The 22,338-nt window shown below is 48.5% G+C and overlaps 3 protein-coding genes across 3 annotated transcripts; all 3 read left to right on the top strand.

Moving 5' to 3' along the window:
- Positions 1–896: 896 nt before the first annotated feature.
- LOC120846104 lies at positions 897–2,200 on the top strand. Its single transcript, XM_040217779.1, has one exon. The coding sequence runs from the start codon at positions 932–934 to the stop codon at positions 2,198–2,200; it is 1,269 nt and encodes a 422-aa protein (XP_040073713.1). The 5' UTR covers positions 897–931.
- A 14,004-nt stretch (positions 2,201–16,204) lies between these two features.
- LOC121837000 lies at positions 16,205–20,040 on the top strand. The gene is made up of 3 exons (XM_042292200.1): positions 16,205–16,219; positions 18,677–19,889; positions 20,030–20,040. Exons 1-3 carry the CDS (start codon positions 16,205–16,207, stop codon positions 20,038–20,040), a joined length of 1,239 nt encoding a protein of 412 aa, XP_042148134.1.
- Positions 20,041–20,338: 298 nt separating this feature from the next.
- Positions 20,339–21,244, top strand: LOC121836988 (the record flags this gene model as incomplete). Its single annotated transcript, XM_042292192.1, has 1 exon — positions 20,339–21,244. A coding segment is annotated over one exon (879 nt), but the record flags the coding sequence as incomplete, so codon positions are not given.
- Positions 21,245–22,338: the final 1,094 nt, after the last annotated feature.

The following is a 22,338-nucleotide window of genomic DNA, read 5'->3' as shown; positions in this document are numbered from 1 at the left end:
ACCCGGAATAAGCACGTGAATAATAGGCAGCAATATGAGTGCTGCTACGTGCCTGCAAGGACGTTAAGCGTGCTTGGTGTGCGTGAATATTTAAATTTGCCAATTTTTGATCCATTTCCATTTTCAGGAAGATGCCGCGGGTTTATAAGAGGAAGCATCCCGACAGAGCTCAAACATCGAACAATTTGATCCTGGATGCTGTGAGATTGGTGTGCGATGAAAAGAAAAGTATAAGAGACGTAGCAGAAGCTTTTGAAATATCAAAATCATCGCTTGGCCGAGCAGTGAAGAAGTACAGAGAATGCGGTGACACAGGTGGCATCATGTTCAAGTCCAATTTGGTCTGCGGAATGGTCTTCTAAACAGAAGATGAAGTACTCTTGAAAGAATATTTGCTGAAAACAAGCAAAATGCATTATGGGCTTACGAGAATGCAAGTTCGTTCACTGGCGTACGAGTTTGCAACAGCCTTAAAGAGGAAGTGCCCGGCGTCATGGGAACAGAAGAAGGTAGCTGGAAGAGACTAGTTTATGGGCTTTATGGACCGCCATCCCGAGCTATCGCTTCGATCGTCAGAAGCGACCAGTCTGGGTTGGGCAACAAGCTTCGATAAGAACAACGTCGATGCTTTCCTTTCAAACCTGAAAAGTGTCTACGACCGATACAAGCTAACTCCGGACCGCATCTACAATTGTGATGAAACGGGCTTCACAACTGCACACAACCCACCAAACAGCAGCACGTGGAGAAAAGCAAATCGGTCAGGTTACATCCGCAGAACGCGGCGAACTGGTGACTGTTTTGTGCACTGTCAATGCCATCGGAAACGCCCTGCCACCAGTGTTCATTTTCCCACGCGTGAGGTTTAAAGATTTTTTTCTGAAAGGCGCCCCCGGCAGGAAGCCTCGGTTTGGCAAGCAAGTCGGGCTGGATGTCGAGCGAACTGTTTTTGCTGGCGTTAGAGCACACTGTGAGACATACGAAGTGCTCGAAGGAGGAGCCAATTCTCTTGATACTCGACAATCATGAAAGCCATGTGAGCATCAACACCATCAACAAGGCCAAAGAGAGCGGAGTCATCCTGCTGACCTTTCCCCCACACTGTAGCCACCGCCTGCAGCCACTTGATGTGTCCGTGTACGGACCATTTAAATCTCGGTACAACGCTGCTTGCAATGATTGGCTCATAAATAACCCCGGGAAGACCATCTCCATCCACAATGTTGCACAACTAGTTGAATCCGCCTACGTATTAACGGTGACACAAAAGAACATAATCTCGGGCTTTCAGAAAACTGGAATTTGGCCTTTCAATAGCGAGCCCTTCACTTCGGATGACTACATGATGTCATCAGTCACTGACAGACCCTTAACGTCCGTAAGCGGAGAAGTGTCACGACAGACGGCCACCATCACCGGGAAAACGGACAGCGCAAGCCGACTGGAAAGTGATTTGAACTTTGAGACAAACGGCCATGGAGCTTGCAACGTCTCTACAGATGTCTTCCCACCTACTGTCGCCAACGCAGCCTCGACGTCAACTGCATCTCCCAGCCGGATTGTTCCGAGCGACCTTAGGCCCTACCCTAAGGCTGCACCGCGTAAGACAGGGCAAAAAGGAAGGAAGAAAGGTAGGACAAAAGTCCTTACGGATACACCCGAGAAGCATGCGATTGAACAAGAAGCTGCAGAGAGGCTGGCACGACAGAGTCTGAAAAAAAGAGCGCTTATCACAGCTAAGACTGTCGCCACTACCCGCCCAAAAAAGAAACGGCGACTTCAGAAGGAGTTCAGTTCTTCAATTGAAGACGACACTGTTGTCGTTGCATTTGATGATTCAGACAGTGACATGTCGGGTTCCGATAATGAGAGGCGGGACATTTCTGAGGCCGATTGCCCAAACAAAACTTTTCAAGTGACAAAAGGCGATTTTGTCCTTGTCAGATTTGGTATGAAAAAATCTGACATTTATTACACGGGTAGAGTCGAAAGTAGTGACAATACTGACGTCAGTGTCCAGTTCCTTCGAAAGAAAGAAGAGAGCTCAAAGTTTTACTTTCCTCCGCAGAAAGATATAGGGACTGTGCCAATAACGGATATTGTGAAGAAGCTGCCAGCGCCAAAAACTATTGGGGGAACGAAGCGCCTGCAAGCTTGCTTCAAGTTTGATGTGGAACTATCGGCTTTTAATGTCCGCTGAAGACGTTGGGACCGATATTTTACTGGCGTCCCATTCCTCCCAAAGGATGTCCCACTCCACCCGAAGGGACGGGTGGAATGGGACAGATTTTAGCTGTTAGAAACTATTTTTTTGCAGTTGCTCTAGAAGTGGCAGTAACCTGTGTTTCGCAGAATTTGCGCAGCTTGTTTCGACTTGTACTATAATCCATCAACCATCTTTTTTGCGTTCATAATAAACAAAACTAAAATGCATTTGTGAAAAGCGTCCCATTCCTCCCGACTCTCCCCTAACTGATAATTGGGAGGTACATAAAATGAGCAGACTGTAATTATTCGATCTAACAAAATACGTGTAGCCACCGCCTCAAGTGAAGTCTGCAGAGCTACCTCGTTAGAAGGAATCAAACGTTGGACAACCACCGCAACACCTCCAGCTGCGTGAGCTGCATGTGTACGGTCCCTACGAAACACCTGGAAGTGTTTTAAAACATTGGTGTGGGTGGTTTTTAGGTGCGTTTCCTGTAAGCAACATGCAATGGGCCGGTGATCCTCTAAAAGATTGCTCACATCCTCGTAGTTAGACAGGAGGCCTCTACAGTTCCACTGAAGGAAGAAAGACATTTTTCTTCAATAAAGGAAACGCCTCAATAAGTGTTTTACGCAAAAAATGTGAAATGTAGTTTATGCGTCTTTTGGTGCCACAATCCGTGGGATGGTTTTCTTTTTTGCAGTGTCTTTAGGCCGTCCTCCAGCCTCGCAGGAGGCCGAGGAAACAGAGCCTGATCTAGAGAGAGGAAGGTCCTCATCAGAGAGCGGGATGTTCACATCCATTTTCTCATCCAATGAGATTTTGGGTCCTTTGGGCGGCACATGTGAATCTGACCACTCAGGCTTTGAGGAGCTCCCAGAGGCACGGGGAGGCATCCCCCGACCCGGTCAAAAGGGCCAGCTGGTGCCTGTGACTGCACGTCTGGCTCCTTGGAGGGTGTAGCACCCTCCTTAGAGGGCACAACAACCCATGGGAGCATAAAGGCAGTGGGTTACCCACCGTCTTCGGGCGTACGTAAAAGGACCCTTGTGGAGATGACAGGTCTTCCGGGGAAGTCTGCGTCTCCACGGATGCCATAGACAGTGGGGGTCCCCTTCGGACTGCCTCGGCATATGAACCCCTTGCCTTGAAGGCAAGCTGTTCTCTTGCGTCTTGGTAGCTGAGATTGTGTTTGACCTTAAAAGTGATTATCTCCTTTTCTTCCTTCCATTTCGGACATGTGCGTGAAAATGCGGGGTGTGGTCCGCCACAGTTTATGCATTTATGGTCGTTTTCACATATGTCAGCGACGTGGTCAGTGGCACTACATTTCGCACAAGTTTCTCGGCCGCGGCAGTTTCGGGAGCCATGCCCAAAACGCTGGCAACGAAAGCACCGCTGTGGGTTTGGAACGAAAGGACGAACTCTGCAGTTTAGATACCCTGCCTTCACGGTGGAAGGCAGAGAGTGGAGTTCAAAAGTCAGGACTAGGTGTCGGGTTGGTATCTCCTGTCCGTCTCGTCGTAGCGTGATTCGCCGCACGGCCACAACAGCACTCCGACGCAGCCCTTCAAGGGTTTCTTCTTCAGTACACTGAAGGAGGTCATCCTCAGAGGTGACGCCGCGGACAGTATTTAAAGTCCGGTGCGGGGTTACACGAACTTGGTGTTCACCTAAGCTAGTCAACTTCAGTATTCTGTGCTTTGAGTTTTGTTTTCTACCTCAACGAGGAGGTCTCCAGCAAGTTTTTTTGCCTTGTAATTTTTTCCAATTGTCTGCTCTAGGACCTTAGAGACAAGGAAAGGTGACATCTTTGATAACGGTAGAGAGTCAAAACATTCTGGCGGGCTAGTTGGTTACACATAATTAAATTACAAATAGCGCTAGGACGAGGACAGACGAAGAAGTGGACAGGACAGGCGCTAACTCACAACTGACGGTTTTATATACAACGTTAAAGAAGAAGGTGAAGGAAGTGTCTGGTGTTGAAAAAAGAAGAAAAAACCGTGGGAGACAAATTGAGAATAAAAATATTGGATAAAAATTAATAGAAAAAAAAGTTAATAGAAAAAAAGTTGATCGTCCAAAGGCCGCCGATCAGTGCCTCGTACAGCTTATTTACCTTTTTACATCCAACAGGCACCACAGCCAAAGCTATACCGGCGCGAGCGCATAGACCCACCCGGTGCACCACCTCACGCGCTCACGTGCAAGCGTGATTATGTATAGTGGTTCAAGTACTGAACCTCTTTGTCCGTCAACGCCAAGGATGGTGCGGAGACGCATTTTTCTCCATTGGCTTGTATGGTCTGTGCTTCATAGATTTCCCTGTTCCTCTTTTCTTTAAAACGTCCGATCACTTTTGTGTTTGAAAGCAAAGGTGTGCAGGAGCAATCTCGCACATGCATGGCTAAATGTCCAGAAGGTGTTGACTGCAGGGTCAGGGCATGTTCTTTCAGTCGTGTGTTTATGCAACGTCCAGTCTGTCCTATATACACTTTCCCACATGTGAAAGGGATTTCATACACCACTCCGCTGTTGCAGTCGACATACTGGTGCTTGTGGTTTATGTTGCATTCATGATGTTGTTGCTTGACATTGTTGATTTTTGGGCACATTCGTTTTAATTTATCCGGTGCCGATAGGACCACTTGGACTTCAAACGTGGAGGCTATCTTCTTCATGTTGTGCGAAATCTTGTGGATGTAAGGCACCACAGCCGGACGGCGTCTCTTCTCTTTTATTTTTTCTCTTTTTTTGTTCGTTGTCAATAACTTCTCAGCGATGTCAGTTAGTACCGGAAAGGGGTACCCCGAAGCTTTCAAACGAGTCGCTTGTAATTCGAAGCTTGATTTTGCTCTGTGCTCACAGGACTTGTTTAGCGCCATGCTTAAGCAATTAGACACTATGCCTCGCTTTACAAGTTTGGAATGGGATGAGTCATAGCGCAATAGCCGTTTTTTAGAACGTGGGTGGTACATCCAGCAGGTCTGGTTCTTGTTAAAAGTAATCTGCAGTTCTAAAAACTGTAGGATGCCGTCCGTTGGCACCTCAATGGTAAAGTTGAGCTGTTCAGCCTGTTCCAGAAATGTGGCACGCACACTGTCGATAGGATGACTGAACAGGCTGAACAGCTCAACTTTACCATTGAGGTGCCAACGGACGGCATCCTACAGTTTTTAGAACTGCAGATTACTTTTAACAAGAACCAGACCTGCTGGATGTACCACCCACGTTCTAAAAAACGGCTATTGCGCTATGACTCATCCCATTCCAAACTTGTAAAGCGAGGCATAGTGTCTAATTGCTTAAGCATGGCGCTAAACAAGTCCTGTGAGCACAGAGCAAAATCAAGCTTCGAATTACAAGTGACTCGTTTGAAAGCTTGGGGGTACCCCTTTCCGGTACTGACTGACATCGCTGAGAAGTTATTGACAACGAACAAAAGAAGAGAAAAAATAAAAGAGAAGAGACGCCGTCCGGCTGTGGTGCCTTACATCCACAAGATTTCGCACAACATGAAGAAGATAGCCTCCACGTTTGAAGTCCAAGTGGTCCTATCGGCACCGGATAAATTAAAACGAATGTGCCCAAAAATCAACAATGTCAAGCAACAACATCATGAATGCAACATAAACCACAAGCACCAGTATGTCGACTGCAACAGCGGAGTGGTGTATGAAATCCCTTTCACATGTGGGAAAGTGTATATAGGACAGACTGGACGTTGCATAAACACACGACTGAAAGAACATGCCCTGACCCTGCAGTCAACACCTTCTGGACATTTAGCCATGCATGTGCGAGATTGCTCCTGCACACCTTTGCTTTCAAACACAAAAGTGATCGGACGTTTTAAAGAAAAGAGGAACAGGGAAATCTATGAAGCACAGACCATACAAGCCAATGGAGAAAAATGCGTCTCCGCACCATCCTTGGCGTTGACGGACAAAGAGGTTCAGTACTTGAACCACTATACATAATCACGCTTGCACGTGAGCGCGTGAGGTGGTGCACCGGGTGGGTCTATGCGCTCGCGCCGGTATAGCTTTGGCTGTGGTGCCTGTTGGATGTAAAAAGGTAAATAAGCTGTACGAGGCACTGATCGGCGGCCTTTGGACGATCAACTTTTTTTCTATTAACTTTTTTTTTTCTATTAATTTTTATCCAATATTTTTATTTTCAATTTGTCTCCCACGGTTTTTTCTTCTTTTTTCAACACCAGACACTTCCTTCACCTTCTTCTTTAACGTTGTATATAAAACCGTCAGTTGTGAGTTAGCGCCTGTCCTGTCCACTTCTTCGTCTGTCCTCGTCCTAGCGCTATTTGTAATTTAATTAGGTAGAGAGTCGTTCGCAGCATGAAGTACAAGAAATCGCGAAAAGGTGTCGGGTTCTTTGGCTTTTTCAAAAGTAGGGGGAGCGGGGCGAACCCTTTTGGGGGGTCGCTCTGCTAGGGGTTTAGAAGAGAGGGGAGCCATAAAAAGGCAAAGGGTGTTCAGAATCTGTGGCGCGCCGCCCACCACGGAGCCCAACAAGGGAATAGGTAACACCCCATAACAAATATGGCTTTGCTGGAAGCATTACTCTATTAGCGCTACCCAGAAACTATAACCAAGTGTGGATCTGGACGAGAGTATCTGTCACCACCCAAGGTTAGCCCTTGCCGCCGAAGAAGTTGAAAAGGAAAGAAGAGAAATGAGAAGAGTGAAAAAGAGGAGGAGACAAGGGTGAAAGAAGGGAGGGGATAGTAGAAGGAGTGGCGACTAGACTGAATCATCCTGGCCGGGCCTTACCAGGACTCCCGTCTATGAGAAGCAGGGGCCGAAGTGGTGTATTGCCTCGCCCGGCGGGCCCCGAAGGGTCCAAACCTCCCCCGGGCTCGGCTCAACCACCAGGATGCCCTTTTCCCCAGACACGGGAAAGCCACGCACAGCCAGACGTGGGCGTGCGAACCCGCATGGCTCGGGGTCCGTGGAGACGCCACAAAAAACCCCGCAGGGGGCACCTGTGAAAGCAGGTGTTTGCAAACACCTGCTTTCACAGGTGCCCCCTGCGGGGTTTTTTGTTTAGATTTCAAACTTGAACAGGCTGAATTAACTGGTGCATGCTGTGATACAACTGAAGCTCACTGTACTACTTTCATTGTATTTTGTTACACGTAGTTAACAGCAGGTCTCAAATAAAGGTGTGCTTGACTTGAGCTGCAAACTGAAAAACCATGGAAGCAACAGGAGTGCATCTTTAAGCGTACAGCTTGCCCTAGGGGACAAAACGCAAAGGCTCAAATATTTGTCCCTAGGGACCAAATGTAATGAATTAACATTTAGTCCTTCAGGATTAATATTTAGTCCCTTAGGACTAAATGCATGGGATTAACATTTAGTCCTAGGGGCCTAAGTGGTGGGTTCAACTGTTAGTCCTAGGGGTCTAATTGTGACGGTCTAACGGTTACTCCTTCGGGATTAATATTTAGTCCTCTGGGACTGAATGTATGGGATTAACATTTAGTCCTAGGGGTCTAAGTGGTGGGTGCATGTGTTAGTCGTAGAGGATTAAATGGAAGGGCGCTACTGTTAGTCCCAGGGGTCTAAACGCAAGAGCGCAACAGTTAGTCCTAGGGGGACCAACTGTGAGGGACTATCCGTACGGGTGCAACAGTTGCTCCCATCCCCGTTAGTCCCCAAGGGGACTAATGGTAGTGTCAGCGCATTTACTCCCCGAAGGGACTAAGTCACGCTCCCTTTTTTTTAGAGTGTAGAGGAAGATAAGAATATAGGCCTTGTGACCCCCTCCTAAGCTAGCAAAAACAAACAGTGTGAACCAGCCTATACACCAACTCATGTTTACAAGCAAACCGGAGCGCCCCTAGCGGATGCCACCGGCGCCGCGCATGCGCGATGGGGGTGTGTGCAAAAGCTCGCCGTCGCCCATAAACAAACCATTGAAATGCGATGTTGTCGGCGTCGGTGTGAGTCCCCCTGCCCTTTTTCGCGTTCGAATTGTTGATTCTACGTCCTCCTAACGATGTCTGACTACTTGAGCGGCGTCAGCGAAATTAACGAGGCTCGTTACACAGCAAAACTTCGCGTGAATAATCTGACATGTGGCGATTCATTCCGCGTGGACGCCGCAGAATGTACGCTAAAGCCTGATTCACATGATGAGATTTCGCTCGCAATTTTCAGTAGCGACGTCGCTCAGACTGCAAAAGCGTGAACCGTAGCTGAGATGGTCGACGTCGATACTGAAAATCGCAAGCAGAATCTAACCAAGTCAATCAGGCATAACAAGTCGGTGATGGCCACCGGTAACAATGATCAACATCCCCTTGTATCTACTGTTTACGTCTAGCCTGCTTACCAACCTTTAAACTTCGTAAGTCTTTTGAGGCCTGCACCTACTTCTTATCGCAAGTACCGGGCCCACGTTTGGTCTACGGGCCGGTGTCCTCTAAAAGAGCAGACGACAAGCAGAAACGTTTGAAAGAGCAGACGACAGTTCGAACGATCAGGCAACCGTTTAACTTGAAGACGCACTGAATGTAGTCCGCAGGTGGTCCGTACAACTTGACGGTTTTCCGGCGTTTATTTTTGAACAAAACAAATAAATCTGATGGCCAGAAGTATCCGTGAATTCAACTGAAAATGCTTCCCGCCCAAGCAATCGTGGTCCGACGGCGTCTGGTTTTCCCTTTTCACGGCACATATCCACGTTCTCGGACGAACCGAGCGCACGAAAACTGACCTTCAAACCTTTCTCGACCCTTTTAGTACAGCCCCAGTCGCAGCCTTTTGACAAGGCAGGTTTTTTTCTGGTTCCTTTCAAAACAACGCAGGAATACACGTCTCAGATGGGCACTTCCGCCCACAGCCCCGGACCGGAAGTGCATTCGACGCGCCACCACCGCGCCGTGACGTAACAGAGATGAGTTTTCGTTTTGCATTTTATTGCGGTGCAGCACTACACGCTGACTCAAGGACGTAAACATGTGTTGGTCCCCAAAGTGTGTCCAAGGGGCACAGTGGCGATTTATTGAAAAATCGTATAGGTTGTATTCGTGAAGCGGTGCATGCTGGGACCAGCGCCATCTTGCCGTCCTCGAGAGCAGACAGCCGCGCGCGCACTCCCGTAGCGCCCAGCGACAGGTGACGGACGCGTTACGCACGCACCGTTGCAGTGCGACGTATTTATGGTGTTTGCTCGCCCGCTAACGTGAAGATGTCTTCTTCAAGTGGTTGTCCACCGCTGGGTTTATACGGCCTAAGTTTAAGCGGACGGGAACGCACACGTTACGAGGAAAAGGTTAAAATGTGCGGCGCGGATCCGTTCGCGCTGCCGCCGATGGACCTAGTCCGGAACAGCAACCTATGGCCGCAGGTAGAAATGGGCGACATACACAACTACCTGATCCTCAAGACAAGTTTCGTGACGCGCAAGCAGCTAAAAGCGTACAAATCATTAGGAAAAAGCATGTGAAAGATGTCCCTACCTTGACTGGGGGCGGTCCGTTTTTGATGCCGACGACGACTCAGCCGTACGTAGCGACCCGAGTGCGGGCCGTCGAGCGTGGATGCATAACCCAAATGTTGGCTAGGTGCCCAGTCAGGGTTGCAGTCGTCAAAAAGATCGGCCGCTGCCCCTGCACAATGTAAAGAATCGATCAAAAGACGTCTAAAGGGGAGAACACGGAACAGCTGTCCGATTTTCCGCCGGAGCAGTGGCACCCCTTAAAGATTGCTGCAAGGCAAAAATAAAAACAGAAAATCGTGCTCATGAATGTAAAATAGTTATCTAAATCCTGTTTCTCCCGCTCCTGCGACAGAAAGCTCGCATTCGAGTGTTTTTAAGATCCTTTAGAATGACTGAACCAACTAACTTCGATCGAACTTGCGCTGCAAGTAGGCCTAGCCCACTGATTCGAAAAGCTCCAGGAAGTTAATGTCAGAGAAAAACAAACTATGCCGACACTCACCCGAGACGAAGTGGCGTGAGCACACCTTGTACTTGTCGAGGTCAGCGTCCAGGTCTTTTCTGTTGATGCGTTTCAACCATTCTCGCTGTCTCCTCGCGGACAGTGTTCGCGTCGTGTCGCATTCACGAATCCGTACCTTCGGTATTTTAAAGAACCGAGCGTCTGCGACCTTGCACTCTTTCTTCTTCTTTGACGATTGCGTCTTGTTGTGGCAACCTACCACCACACACGACACCATACCCGAGGCAGAAAGCGCGGCTGCGGCTTCGCCTGAAGTTTGAAAAGGTAGGATGCGGTTGTCCGTACGCGACTGTGCGACTGTCTGCTCCCGAGGACGGCAAGATGGCGCTGGTCCCAGCATGCACCGCTTCACGAATACAACCTATAGAAGGCGCGCGAACGTTTGCTGAAAGATACCCGCGTTAGACTCACTTTCTATTCTAATCATTTTGGCAATGACCTTTACTTGTTTCAACACATGGACATGGTGGACTTAGGGAGCCTTCATGTGCGCTTTGCTAGGGTGGTGCCACCCTTTGTAATACCACTCGCCGATAAAACAGCAGCCATTTTGGTCTCGAGGATAATCCATGGGGCTTATAAGCCTCCCGGAAACAAGCACCTTATCTCACAAGGTCGGAGCAGCGTTGTGGAACCCGCGAAGGGAGGATTAGCATTTCCCCCCTCGGATGGGGGGACCGATGGACACAAAGGCCACTTTCCGGCGCACGGGAAACGCACGGGGAAACAATGAGGAACAAAATGGCGGCAGGGGAAAGGGAAACAGGCAGTTGGCATCACTCTATGCGAAGCGCACATGAAGGCACCCTAGGTGGACTCATGAGCTTAGGTGGACTGAAACCACAGATTGTACGGTCCTTAGATTACTTGCTTCGTGCATGTAATTAAATAACTGTGGCGTGTTTTTTGATTTGACGATGTAACAACCCTAATGCGAGAAAGAAAAAAAAAACATTTGAACGAGGAAAGAGAAGGGTACGAGGTGCCACAATGTTATGGAAGTAATGAATATACGACGGATGCTATTGTACACTTTTCACTTGTTGGAGGTTTTACAAGATAACGCCGCGTTTATATCCGGTTGAAAATAGTATAACATAGACAAGGCTTCTACATCTATTGAAGGAGCTTTTTGAGAAGAACTGATGCTCCTACTTTGTTTGTGGTATTTGACGAGCTTGGTGGTTTTACAGAGCCGGGCGGGAGAGAAAAGTAGGACTTTGCATTGATGGCTCTTACGAGCATCGCGATGGTCTACATCGAACATAGAGATCATATAATAATATCGAGGAAAAGGCCCAGCTTCTTTTTATGCTTTGCTGTCATAAACGCGAAAGCTGGTAAAACATCATTTGCAATGACAATGTTTAGTGTTCTTTTGCTTTATTTTCGCAGAAACAACCGGCGAAAGTCATTGTATCAGAAACAACTCACGCTGACGAACAGTTTAACAAAGGCAAAGCGCAGATGCAAAGCGAGCGCGCTTCGCCTCGTTCTGTATCTCGGGACCGACGATGTCAGCGTCCGCATTGAACCCCCCTCTCTCCGCTGCTGTCTGCCCCGCTGACCTCAAACTAGACGTGGTAATCGAAGTCACAATTTTCCCTCACTGCATGGCAGCCTTCCAAATACATCACGGCTGGAGAACAGCGGTGGGTTGCTAACTCCACAGAACAGATCTATTTACTGTATAAAAACATAAATCTCGGGACGCACTGCAATATCCTGAGTCATTACCCACCCCAATTTTTGGGTCTCTTCTTTCAGCTAACGTTCAAAATCGAGAGGGAAGTCGCACCTGTCGCCATAGCAACCATAACACGCAGAAAGAAATATGAATGAAGAAAGGATAAAATACAAGGTACCATGGTGTTGTGAAAGCAACGAAATGTACAAATTATACTACGATATATTTTTGTGTTGCCGCAAAAGAGCGGTTCCTTGTGTTTCGCTGGGATCATTTGATGAGCTCGCCGGTCCTACGAGGCCACATATATAGGAAAGAGGTAGAAATATTTTAAGACTTTTGTTACGAAAGAGGTTGGGTGTGTCACTCGAGTCTAAACAAAAACGTTAAAGAGTTTCTTTTATTTTTTTCCCCCGTTTTAAGAACTCGGCACGAGAAGCCAAGGATTAGTAGGCCACTTCACTAAGCGAAGCTATGGAATGTTAAGGGTGCTTCGTTTTTTATTAGGCACACAGAAACTCCCCACTTTGAGCTTCTTTGTGCTAACTTGGGGAAACCGATACTCCGCAGTGTGAACAAAAACGACTTATCGGGGTGCCAAAGACATCGCTTTTGACCGCGTTGTAGATTTTCATTTGCGTAGGTCAGGGTTTGAAAGGAATCGCGATCGTTGAGGCGTTTGCTATGCGTCGCTGCAAACATAACACATGCACCACCTTCATGAGCGTATCTCGAAAGGAGGTTGATTTTCTACGCCCGGAACGTTTGACCGCCGTTTCCTCTGCGTGACGTTACCGATCAGCTTTGGAGATAGCGAGATTTAGCAGGCTGTTTTTCTCCTCCGTATCGGTATCCTCGCTTGGGGAACTGAGATTCGTTGACTGTTATTTGTTTCTTTTGCCTACTCTTTTCATAGAAAATGAATATAGATAACAGAACGAAGCTTTTTTTTTTTATTGTTGTCGTTCATACCTAAAAGCTATATCGTGTCATCCACTCTGCGCAGTGTAGTGAGAGTCACGAGCGAGAGAGAGAGAGAGAGGGAGGAACTCCCGTCTGGGATGCATAAAGGAAGGGGGTAGTTCTTCCCTCCCTTCCTCCCCAACTGCTTGGGATAAAAACTCTGTGTACACGTCCAGACTTCTCTTTCCTGGTTCCGTATTCGGACTGTGTCCTGACCAGGGTGTAAGATAGACAGGTGGGGAAACGGCCCATAGAAGCCTACCGCAGCGCCGTGACCGGATTGTGTACTCGTCTGCTTGCGGGTACCCCCGACTTGCGACAGATGGCGCTGCGGCGAGAGGAAAAAAATTGGAATCGGATTTGCGTGGAACTCTATAGGAGACTGCGCAAAATAAACCGAGAGCACGACAGTCTTTCACTAAAAATCCACAAAAAACCATCTCCGTCAGTTTAGCCGATCGCCATCGGTCGCCCACCCGGAGTGAGAGTTCGCGGTGCTGCACATAGATGGCGCCACAGAAAAAGAGAAAGCCGAGGGGGACACAATGCGGTCACTCATTTGGCTCTCGTTTCCCCACCTGTCTATCTTACACCCTGGTCCTGACGCTTCAAGATGCGCGGAGCAATTTTCAGTAGTAGCCAGCTGAAGTGGCTTTGTCGAGACCGCTTGTTTTTGGAAACGAGCATTGAAGTATGCAATTTTAGCTATTCCGGGGGAACGGTACGCACGCTGCGGGGAAGAATAGACGTCCTGCCACTGAAGAAGCTGGAATTTGTGATAGTGTACATAGGGGGAAATGATCTTCAAAACGGCGGCAGGGGGTCAGCGGTTGTTCAAGAAGTTGTGGTGAGTACCCTTTCAGCAAACGTTTGAACCTAACAAGCGGGGATCCGTAGGCCGGCAGGACTATAATTTTGCTATTACTATTATTCCCGAGAAAGGCTATCAGTGTCTGTGTGTATACATGCCTTGCACCTACATCACATGTTGACGTCGAGCACCGGTATGCACCATGCTGGTGGTTGACACGACGGCCCTTCGCAGCGAAAGCAATGGTAAACTGTGCCGCGCTCGGCTGTAGCAATTGCTACGTATCCCGACGATCGTCCGATCGTTTCGTGGGCATGCCCCGCGAAACAGAGTAGTCGTCAAGTTAGAGAAAGTATGAGCGACAGGAAAGGGATGCGGCCGCGGATTATCCAGTTTAGGGGACGCATTTCATAGCGGCGAGCGACGGCATTTTTCAACCGTTGTTTACGTTCGCACACGCCTTTGCATCGGCTTTCGCTCGTTCGTGGTGTATATGGCCTTTGGCCTTCGTTACGTAACGCCGTTTCCACGCTTCGAGCAGACCTTCGGGGCTCCCGGCTGAGTCCGGGTGAGTGTCGCGCAGGTTAGCGGCACCCTACGCCTTGGTAAGCGCATCCGCGCGGTGCGTAGTCGTGCGGGGACCTTTATTGTGCGGGGCCCCGTCCTTCCATAGAGTGACGTCACGCGCTTGATTTCCCGAAATACGTTTACCATCTGGAATTTGCTTTTCAGGAACTGCTCCTGCGTCTGAGGCAGCAGGCGCAGTATGTGTTTTGTTTCAAATTACTGCCCCAACACCGAAACAAGGCAGTGGACCTAGAGTTGCGTTACTTCAACAGGGCACTCCCACGTGCCCTAAAACGCAACGGGGACAGGAACGTGATCTCCCCGACTGTGGATGTAAGTTGGTACCTTTTCGTTTTCATTATTTTTATATGGCGTAAATCGAAGACATTAAAAATACCGATAACACTATCCGAGAATAGTTCTGCAGCAATAAGCGGCCTCCTTCGAAGTCCGCCTGCAACTTGCAGCTGCTGCATTTTAGCAAGTATTGTTTTTATTGAACGAAAGGAAAAGATAGTGCCGGCAGTAATTTTCACGAATTGGCTGCGTAAAGCTTGGACCTCCATCGTTTTTTAGTGCGTACCATACACTATCCTCTATTGCCATTGTCTGCTATCCATCAAATAATTAAATGTTTAGCCTGTAACGAAATTCCTAAAGTAAAAACAAAACTGTGCGTGCACGTTAAAAAAATTATCTTCAATTATTTCGTTTCACTCATTCGAAAAAGTGCCGTCAGCTAATATTGACAAAAACTAACATTCCCGTACATAGACATGTCTCCTCGTTGTTCTTTTTCAGCACAAGTTTCTCGATCTCCAGAGAAAGGTAGAGACTGGGCTTCTGGCGGCCGACGGTTACCACGTGTCCGGTGGTGCCGGCACTGCGGCCTTGGCGGGCATCCTGGTGGGCGCTCTGAGCAAGGCATTCGGACCTTGGGTGAAAAAGCACCCGGGAGTTCTCCGGACCCCATTCATTTGGGGCTGCAAAGTGCGCCAAGCCAAGGGCCACGATGCTGCACACTGCAAACATTTCCTCGCGTAAATAAATAAAAAAAAAAAATAAACGCACTTACCGGTTACACTATTTGGGAATGATGTGTTCGAACCTCACTCAAATGTTATGTTTGCCACCTGCAATCTAAGGAGCGGAACAGTTCTCGTTCGCCTGCACTTAGAGTGTCAATCTTTGCGTTCGACCGAGGCAGCTCCGGTGCTGTGTGGCGAGTTCGGAGAGGTGCAGCGGGGTAGGATCAGCCAAACGAAACTTGGCGGTGTCGTCGGACAAAATGCGGTGTTTGTCGCTCTTGCTGGATGAGGCTGACAAAACAGTTCTGCGAGTGAAAAGATTGCTTAAATGTTTTATTTATTTTTTTAATATAAGTTTGCAGGTCTCAACATTATGCGCCTTTCATTAGATAGTTCACCCACTGAGCTCAGGAACGACAAACACATAGGGGCTATACTAGCCTCATGAAAAGGGAAGCAAAAGAAAAAAAAAAGCACGAAAACTTAAGATAGCTCGAACTGTTCCACCTGTAGCGCCTTTCGCCCATCCGCACCGTAAGCCCCCGTGAAGTGATACTACAAGCAGAAGGGTGTCACCTTGAGGAACGCTTTGATTCCACGTGCGGGCGTACTCAGTAGGCCAGGTTCAAAAATTACAAACTCTCATCGGCATTTTCTTTGCTTTTTCAAAAGCTAATATGAATTTTGGGCGACGCGAATTTGATGTGACGTCGTTTCAAGAGGCAATTAAATTATCAAAGTTTTCGTGGGAAGCTGCGTTACTATCCCAGATTACAACGGATTGCGGCAATATATAACCTCCCTAAAAACAAACCAAAACAAACTGGAGCGAGATCTTCAACACTGAGACTGCAATGAGACTTGGTATTTCATAGGTATTTTATTTACAAAGTTTTATATCCACTTTTCAAATTTGCCGAAGACATACACACAGATACAGCAAATGGTTGCCTTGGAGGCAGGAGTACCACGGTCCAAAAATCATCTAAGAACAAAAAAATGATTTCATATATTTTTTCATGCAAAAAGATAGACTTACTAAGTGATCACGTTGAAGAAAAAGAACCCCAACAAGTATTGATACTGTAACGAAAAAAAGCTCGTTCTAGCTTCTCCTGAGCTCTCGGAAGAACTGACTTCGGCCGCTACGAAACATACCGATCCTCCCTCACTAGGAATGGAAGCCTGGGCGCTAAGTCTTCCGCGGTCACCGCTTCGGCGTTGCCGTCGTTGCTCCGGGACACGGAACCATGCGGGCTACCAAACGAGCGCTCAAAATCACCAACCTCATCAACCGCAGCTTTCGCGAGGACACGCTTACTTTAAAACCTTTTCTGGCGCGTTCGCTTGCCATAGAAAGGTTGTCTTCGACCCATAGCTCCAAGGTGAATTTGCCGCGTGCGAAAATACGGAGACCTATCCACCGAGAACCACGAAAGCGAGACACGCACACTGACGCCTCAGCGTGCAGAATGAAACAGGATACGGGTGATACGGGCCATGCGGGCGTGGAAGAATACCTTGCACAGTGCCGATCCGAACGACCGCCGAACGGACAATTTCGCATGGATGGATGGATGGATGGATCTTGCTAAACCCTGTGAATCGGGCGGTGGCTTGCGCCACCTAGCCAACATTATAAATCTAATTATATGTTTTGAATTCCAAGATTAAATCTCACCCCTGCCTCGATTTTAGCCACCAGTCTGATAACCTCCGCTTGGTTATTTCTACCCTTGTAAAGTCTATTTTTCCTTCACCGTCTTTAAAACCCAATGCTTTGATTAAATCCGCCCGGTCACTGTTAACTGTTGGGTGAAGCCCTTTACAGAAAAGTATTAAGTGTTCAGCCGTTTCCTCCTGCTCCCCACACACACTACATAAAGTGTCCATCTCCTGGTACTTAACCCGGTACGTCTTAGTCCGCAATACTCCTGTCCTGGCCTCAAACAACAAAGAGCTTCCCCTAGAATTATCGTAGATATTTTCTTTGCAAATTTCCTGTTTGAACATTCTGTACGTCTCCAGTGCTGGTTTTGTCTGCATACCCGTTTCCCACAGACCCTTCTCTGTTTCTTTTATCCTTTTCTTAACCCGTAATTCCTGGTTGGCGCCCCCACTGCCGCCCAAATATTTTCTTGATAATTTTCTAGTTCGCTTTCTCCATTTGGTATCTACATTCCTCATGTACAAATAACTGAAAACTTTCCTAGCCCACTGCTCTTCCTCCATTTCCCTCAAACGCTCCTCAAATTCTATCTTGCGGCTATACTTCGTTTCAGCTTCCGTCCGAGCGCAGCCAAAGGCTGAGGGACGGTTCGCAACTTCGAGAAGAGCATTCCTACGCACCACAAAGTAGTTCACAGAAGTAATTTCTTTTAAAATAACTGTTTTGTGCGTAAAAACTGCACAATGTTCCGGATGTGTACTGCTGAGAATGATTTGCAACTAAGGGAATCAAATCTCTGAAGTTTATGTTACTATTAATATATGTAAATGCATGTGGTTTGGTGAAAACATGTATATCCGCTGGCAACACGGCTGCAGCGCTCGGTTTTCCGTGCGATTTCGTTCCCGTAATCGCCGAATCATGTGCTTCGCTGCTTTCCTCACCGAGTCGCTTCAAAACGCCCTTTCGCGAATGCACGTTTGGGCGTCAGGCGCTAGAAGTCGTGATGAATGTTTACTTTCAAATTCGGCAGGAGTCTCCGGCTGCGTCGTACCGCGAATGCGTTGTAAACAAGCAAAGCGTCCGGGCCACTACAATTCAGATACGCGGCGAAATCAGGGCAGCCCTTTACCTGCCGATCACATTGAACGTCGAAAAGCTGGTGGAAAGGACTGCGCCTCGAGCCCTGGTATATTCAAACAATAGAAGGTAACATCAACGGCCGGGTCATCAGGGACCTTGCAACGTGTACTTACAACTCGAAACTATGCCGAACAGGTGGAAAGCTCGGACACAGATGCCAGCGGCCAGCTTACGTACTGGCATTCGCGACTCCAGCGACCTATAGGGGGCGCCACCACAAAACAAACATGGCGGCTGAGTCCAGGTCGCGTCGGCTCAGCCTGGCCGCCTGAACAGGTGGCGCGTTAAATTTAACAGATTTTCTTTTGTTTAATGCCCAATTTTATAGGTATTTGAACTGAGACGGTTAAGTGTAGCCGGTGCAGATAAACTTGCAAAGCATAGTTCTGTTTTGCCGGTGTTTTTCGTTTTTTTCATGTCAAACTTTCGTTTCAGAGATTTCGCTCAAAACCGAAACTATGGGCTCCGGAGAGACGGCAATATACTAATCAGTTTTGATCATCTAAGGAGAGCGGCGATGGCTACAGAATTGTTCCACAGAGAGTAACTTTTCAGCTAACTCGCTTGCCTCGACCATACGACTTATCTGTCCGCGAAATCGAGCTTTTGCGCGTATCCGCGTACTGCCCACCCAATCGCCGCGAAGAATCGTACTCACTCTTGGACGCTTCGCTCTCTCGCGTGAGATTCGAGTGCTACAAGGATGTCGTCCTCCTTGGCGACTTCAACTCCCATATTGACTGGTGGAGCCGCCAAGAACCTTATCCTAGCGACCTCACCGATGATATCCTCCTTGACGTCACATCTGCTGTGGGCCTCCAACAGGTGTGCCGCTCTGCCACCTACCAAGCCCAGCTTGCGCAGGGCCGTGCCTTATCATTTCTCGATCTGGTTTTCACCACAGACATCACTCGGATGCTCTCCTGTGACGTGTATCCTGGCCTGTCCAAGAGCGACCACCAAGCGATAGAGGTTGAGTATGCCACTTGTCTCCCTCGAAAAGGCCGGTTCGCACGGACTCTGTGGAACTTTTATCGGACCGACCATGCCCATATGGCTAAGTTAGCCCATCTTGCACCCTGGTGTCTTACCACTGGGGACGATTGCGCTGACAACTACGAACTCTGGTGCGACTTTGTTGGCGCCATCCAGAAAGAATGCGTGCCCTGCTCGCGTAATTCCACGCGAAGGAAGAGGTCCCCTTGGATCACTCCTGAAATCAGGAAAATGGCTGGCCAGAAACGAGCCCTCTTCAAACGTGCCGCTCGTACACAGTGCCAGATTTCACTTCAGAGTGCTAAAGATTTGCAGCGCTCAATCAAGTCTGCCATCTCTCGTGCTCACAGTGCTTACGCCCACACCATCTCTATGAAGGCAAAAAAGGACCCTAAGCTGTTCTGGCAGTATTTCAATGGGCTTCAGTCTAGCCGACAGCGTCCCTGTTTCTCCAGAGACCATCACCCCATCACGTCCCCCAGGGACGTAGCCCAACTCTTCGCTTCACAGTTCTCCTCTGCTTTCAGCCACAACTCCTCTACTCCAGATCCCGACCTTCTTGTGCAGACTATCGAAGCTTCCACCTCCCAACCTGTAACCTGCCTTCCAAATTTGTGCTTGTCTCTCGACGACCTGCATGAAGCTGCCCGACTGATCCGGCCCTCCCACTGTGCTGGGCCTGACCTGCTCGCCCCTACTTTCATCAAGTCCCTATTCCCTTACCTTTCTTTCTCCTTGCTCTCACTTTTCCAATCCTTTCTCGACCACTCCTACGTGCCCTCCACGTGGAAGAAGGCCCTTGTGACACCAGTTCACAAGGGTAAAGGGAAACCTCTCAACGACCCTTCCAGCTACAGGCCCATCTCTATTACTTCTATCCTCTGCCGCACTTTCGAACGCACCATCAACCAGCACCTTCTTCGCTTTCTGGACAACAACGGCCTTCTTTCTGCCTCCCAGCATGGTTTTAGGCCCAACCGAAGCTGTGAGTCAGCTCTCGCTACTATTGTTCACCACATAAGCAATAACCTGGATAACCGTTCCCCAACTGATATCATTCAACTAGACCTGTGCAACGCCTTTGATTCCCTCGACCACTCTATCCTCCTCCAGAAAATTGCACAATCCGGTATTCGTGGCCCCCTGCTGCTCTGGCTGAGCCGCTTTCTTATCGGTCGCTCCCACCCTGTATTGTTCCATGGGAAGGCCTCCGATGAGTTCGCTGTCACCTCAGGGGTACCCCAAGGCTCAGTACTGGGGCCCACATTATTCCTCTTGTATGTGAACGACGTGCCTTCATCGCAAGAGTGTCTGCTGGTGCAATATGCAGACGACACCACCATTCTGGCCCCAGCAGACATACCCTCCTCCACGCCGGGTGTCCAGAGTCTCCTGGACCAGATTGACTGCTGGGCAAGAACGAACTGCCTCTCAATTAGCTTCCACAAAAGTGCTGCAATGCGAGTCTCCAACAGCCGTTCCACCGTTCCTCCTGCATACTACTTGTCAGGCTCTGCCATTCCTAGTGTTCAGTCTCTCCCAATCCTTGGGGTTGTGTTCAGTTCAACTCTGGACTTCTCACCTCAGATTGCAGACACTGTGTCCAGGGCCCGGCGGACTCTTGGCTTTGTCACACGTGTCTCAAGGAACTGGGGACATGAAACTTTCCGCGCTCTCTACACTGCCTTAGTCCTGCCTCGTCTGGAATACTGCTGCTCCGTGTGGGGACCCTTCCAGGCTCACCTCATCGACAGGCTGGAGGGCGTGCAGCGCCGGGCTACTCGAACACTTCATACTCGGATGTTGGGCCGGCAAGTTCCTGTGCCGCCGTATGAAGCTCGCCTTAGGGCCCTTGGGTGGCAAAGCCTCTGCCGCCGCCGGACAGTGGCTCGGGTTGGGCTCCTTTGTAGGTTGCTCGACGGGTCCATGAGTGATACCCACCTCCACTCATGCATCAGGATCGGGAAGCGATCCGGGCAGCCAGAACTCCTGCACGCCCGAACAGTGCGCCACTCGCACTCCGTACTCCCCGCCGCCCTCAGAGACTTTCTTGCGGCTCCCGTGTCGATTCGATCTCCACTCCCCAACAACCGTGACGAGTCCGCTGCCTTGCGCCGTGCATTTTCGCGGTCAAAGCACCTAAACTGATTCTACGCCATGATCATTGTTCGGTTTCATTTTTGTTTTTATTCGTTCTCTGTTATTGTTGTTTGTTTTGTTATTTCATGCCCCGGGTGGTTGGCTGACAGGCACTCTAGTGTACGGGCTCTCGCCTTTCTGTCATCGCCTCGCAAGCCACCCGGGGTTACATTGCTCTTGCAAATAAAGATTATTATTATTATTATTATAAGAAACAGCTCCAGTCGTCTGCTCGGTCAACAACACAGCCTGCAGGAAAATTACAAAAAGTAAGCAAGCGCTTCTTGAGCCAAGGACCATCTTAACCCACCGACTAAGCAGCTGATACTCATATTTTAATTCAGGTTTTAGTAGCAATCGAGAAGTCATTTTGATGAGCGTGTTATGTATTATATTACGTACTATGGGGGGGGGGTCCCACTAAAGCGATATTAGTATATTTTTCGGGTTGAAATATGAGCTTAGTTGACTAGCTGTTAAGTGAGCTGCTGAATAAAAGTATATTTGACAGACAGAGAGATACCACTTAAACTTAGCCAAATGGTTCTATAGCCGGCAACACGGGGACAAACTGAAGAGTCTTCATCGAAGATTCACGCAGAACCTTTCTACATTGAACTTTGTTTCGAATCCTGAACGGAGAAAATGAGTATTTTTTTTGGCTGGTCAACCTGGCCAATGTAGACATATATTGTTGCTGGCTTCGACGTCCTCGTAATATAAATGAAGGCGCGATAGGTCAAAATGCCGTGACAGCATCTAGACTCATCCCCCACCTTTTGAAAACAGATAATTTCCCTCATTCATTATTTGCAGCGAGCAGGTTTTCCTGAATCAAGTAATTGAGAAATCAGCCCAACTCCTTCGGTGTGGTCCAGAGGCTTTTTCGGTGAAAAGCAGCCAAGATGAATAGCCAACGCACCGACCGGCGTGGGTGGCGCAAACTTGAAGCTAACCGAACACAACCAAACTCAAGAAAAGCAGCTATCGAACCTTCTCATTCATTTTACTGCAACGTTGATGTTCCCTCCAGTGAAATGCCTCGTCTGTCGTCCTCAGTACACTTTCCTACATCCTTATAACGAAACCACTTATCAGTTACCAAGTAGTCGTAACTTTGAATGTGATTC

The sequence above is a fragment of the Ixodes scapularis genome, unplaced genomic scaffold, assembly GCF_016920785.2.
Source record: "Ixodes scapularis isolate PalLabHiFi unplaced genomic scaffold, ASM1692078v2 PGA_scaffold39__5_contigs__length_11793443, whole genome shotgun sequence".
NCBI lineage: Eukaryota > Metazoa > Arthropoda > Arachnida > Ixodida > Ixodidae > Ixodes > Ixodes scapularis.
Note: the sequence above shows the minus strand (reverse complement) of the source record. Positions and strands in the feature narration are given on the sequence as shown.

Bases quoted from the DNA above. Each gene is read 5' to 3' on its own strand.
- LOC120846104 (XM_040217779.1), top strand. From the start codon at position 932: ATGTCGAGCGAACTGTTTTTGCTGGCGTTAGAGCACACTGTGAGACAT.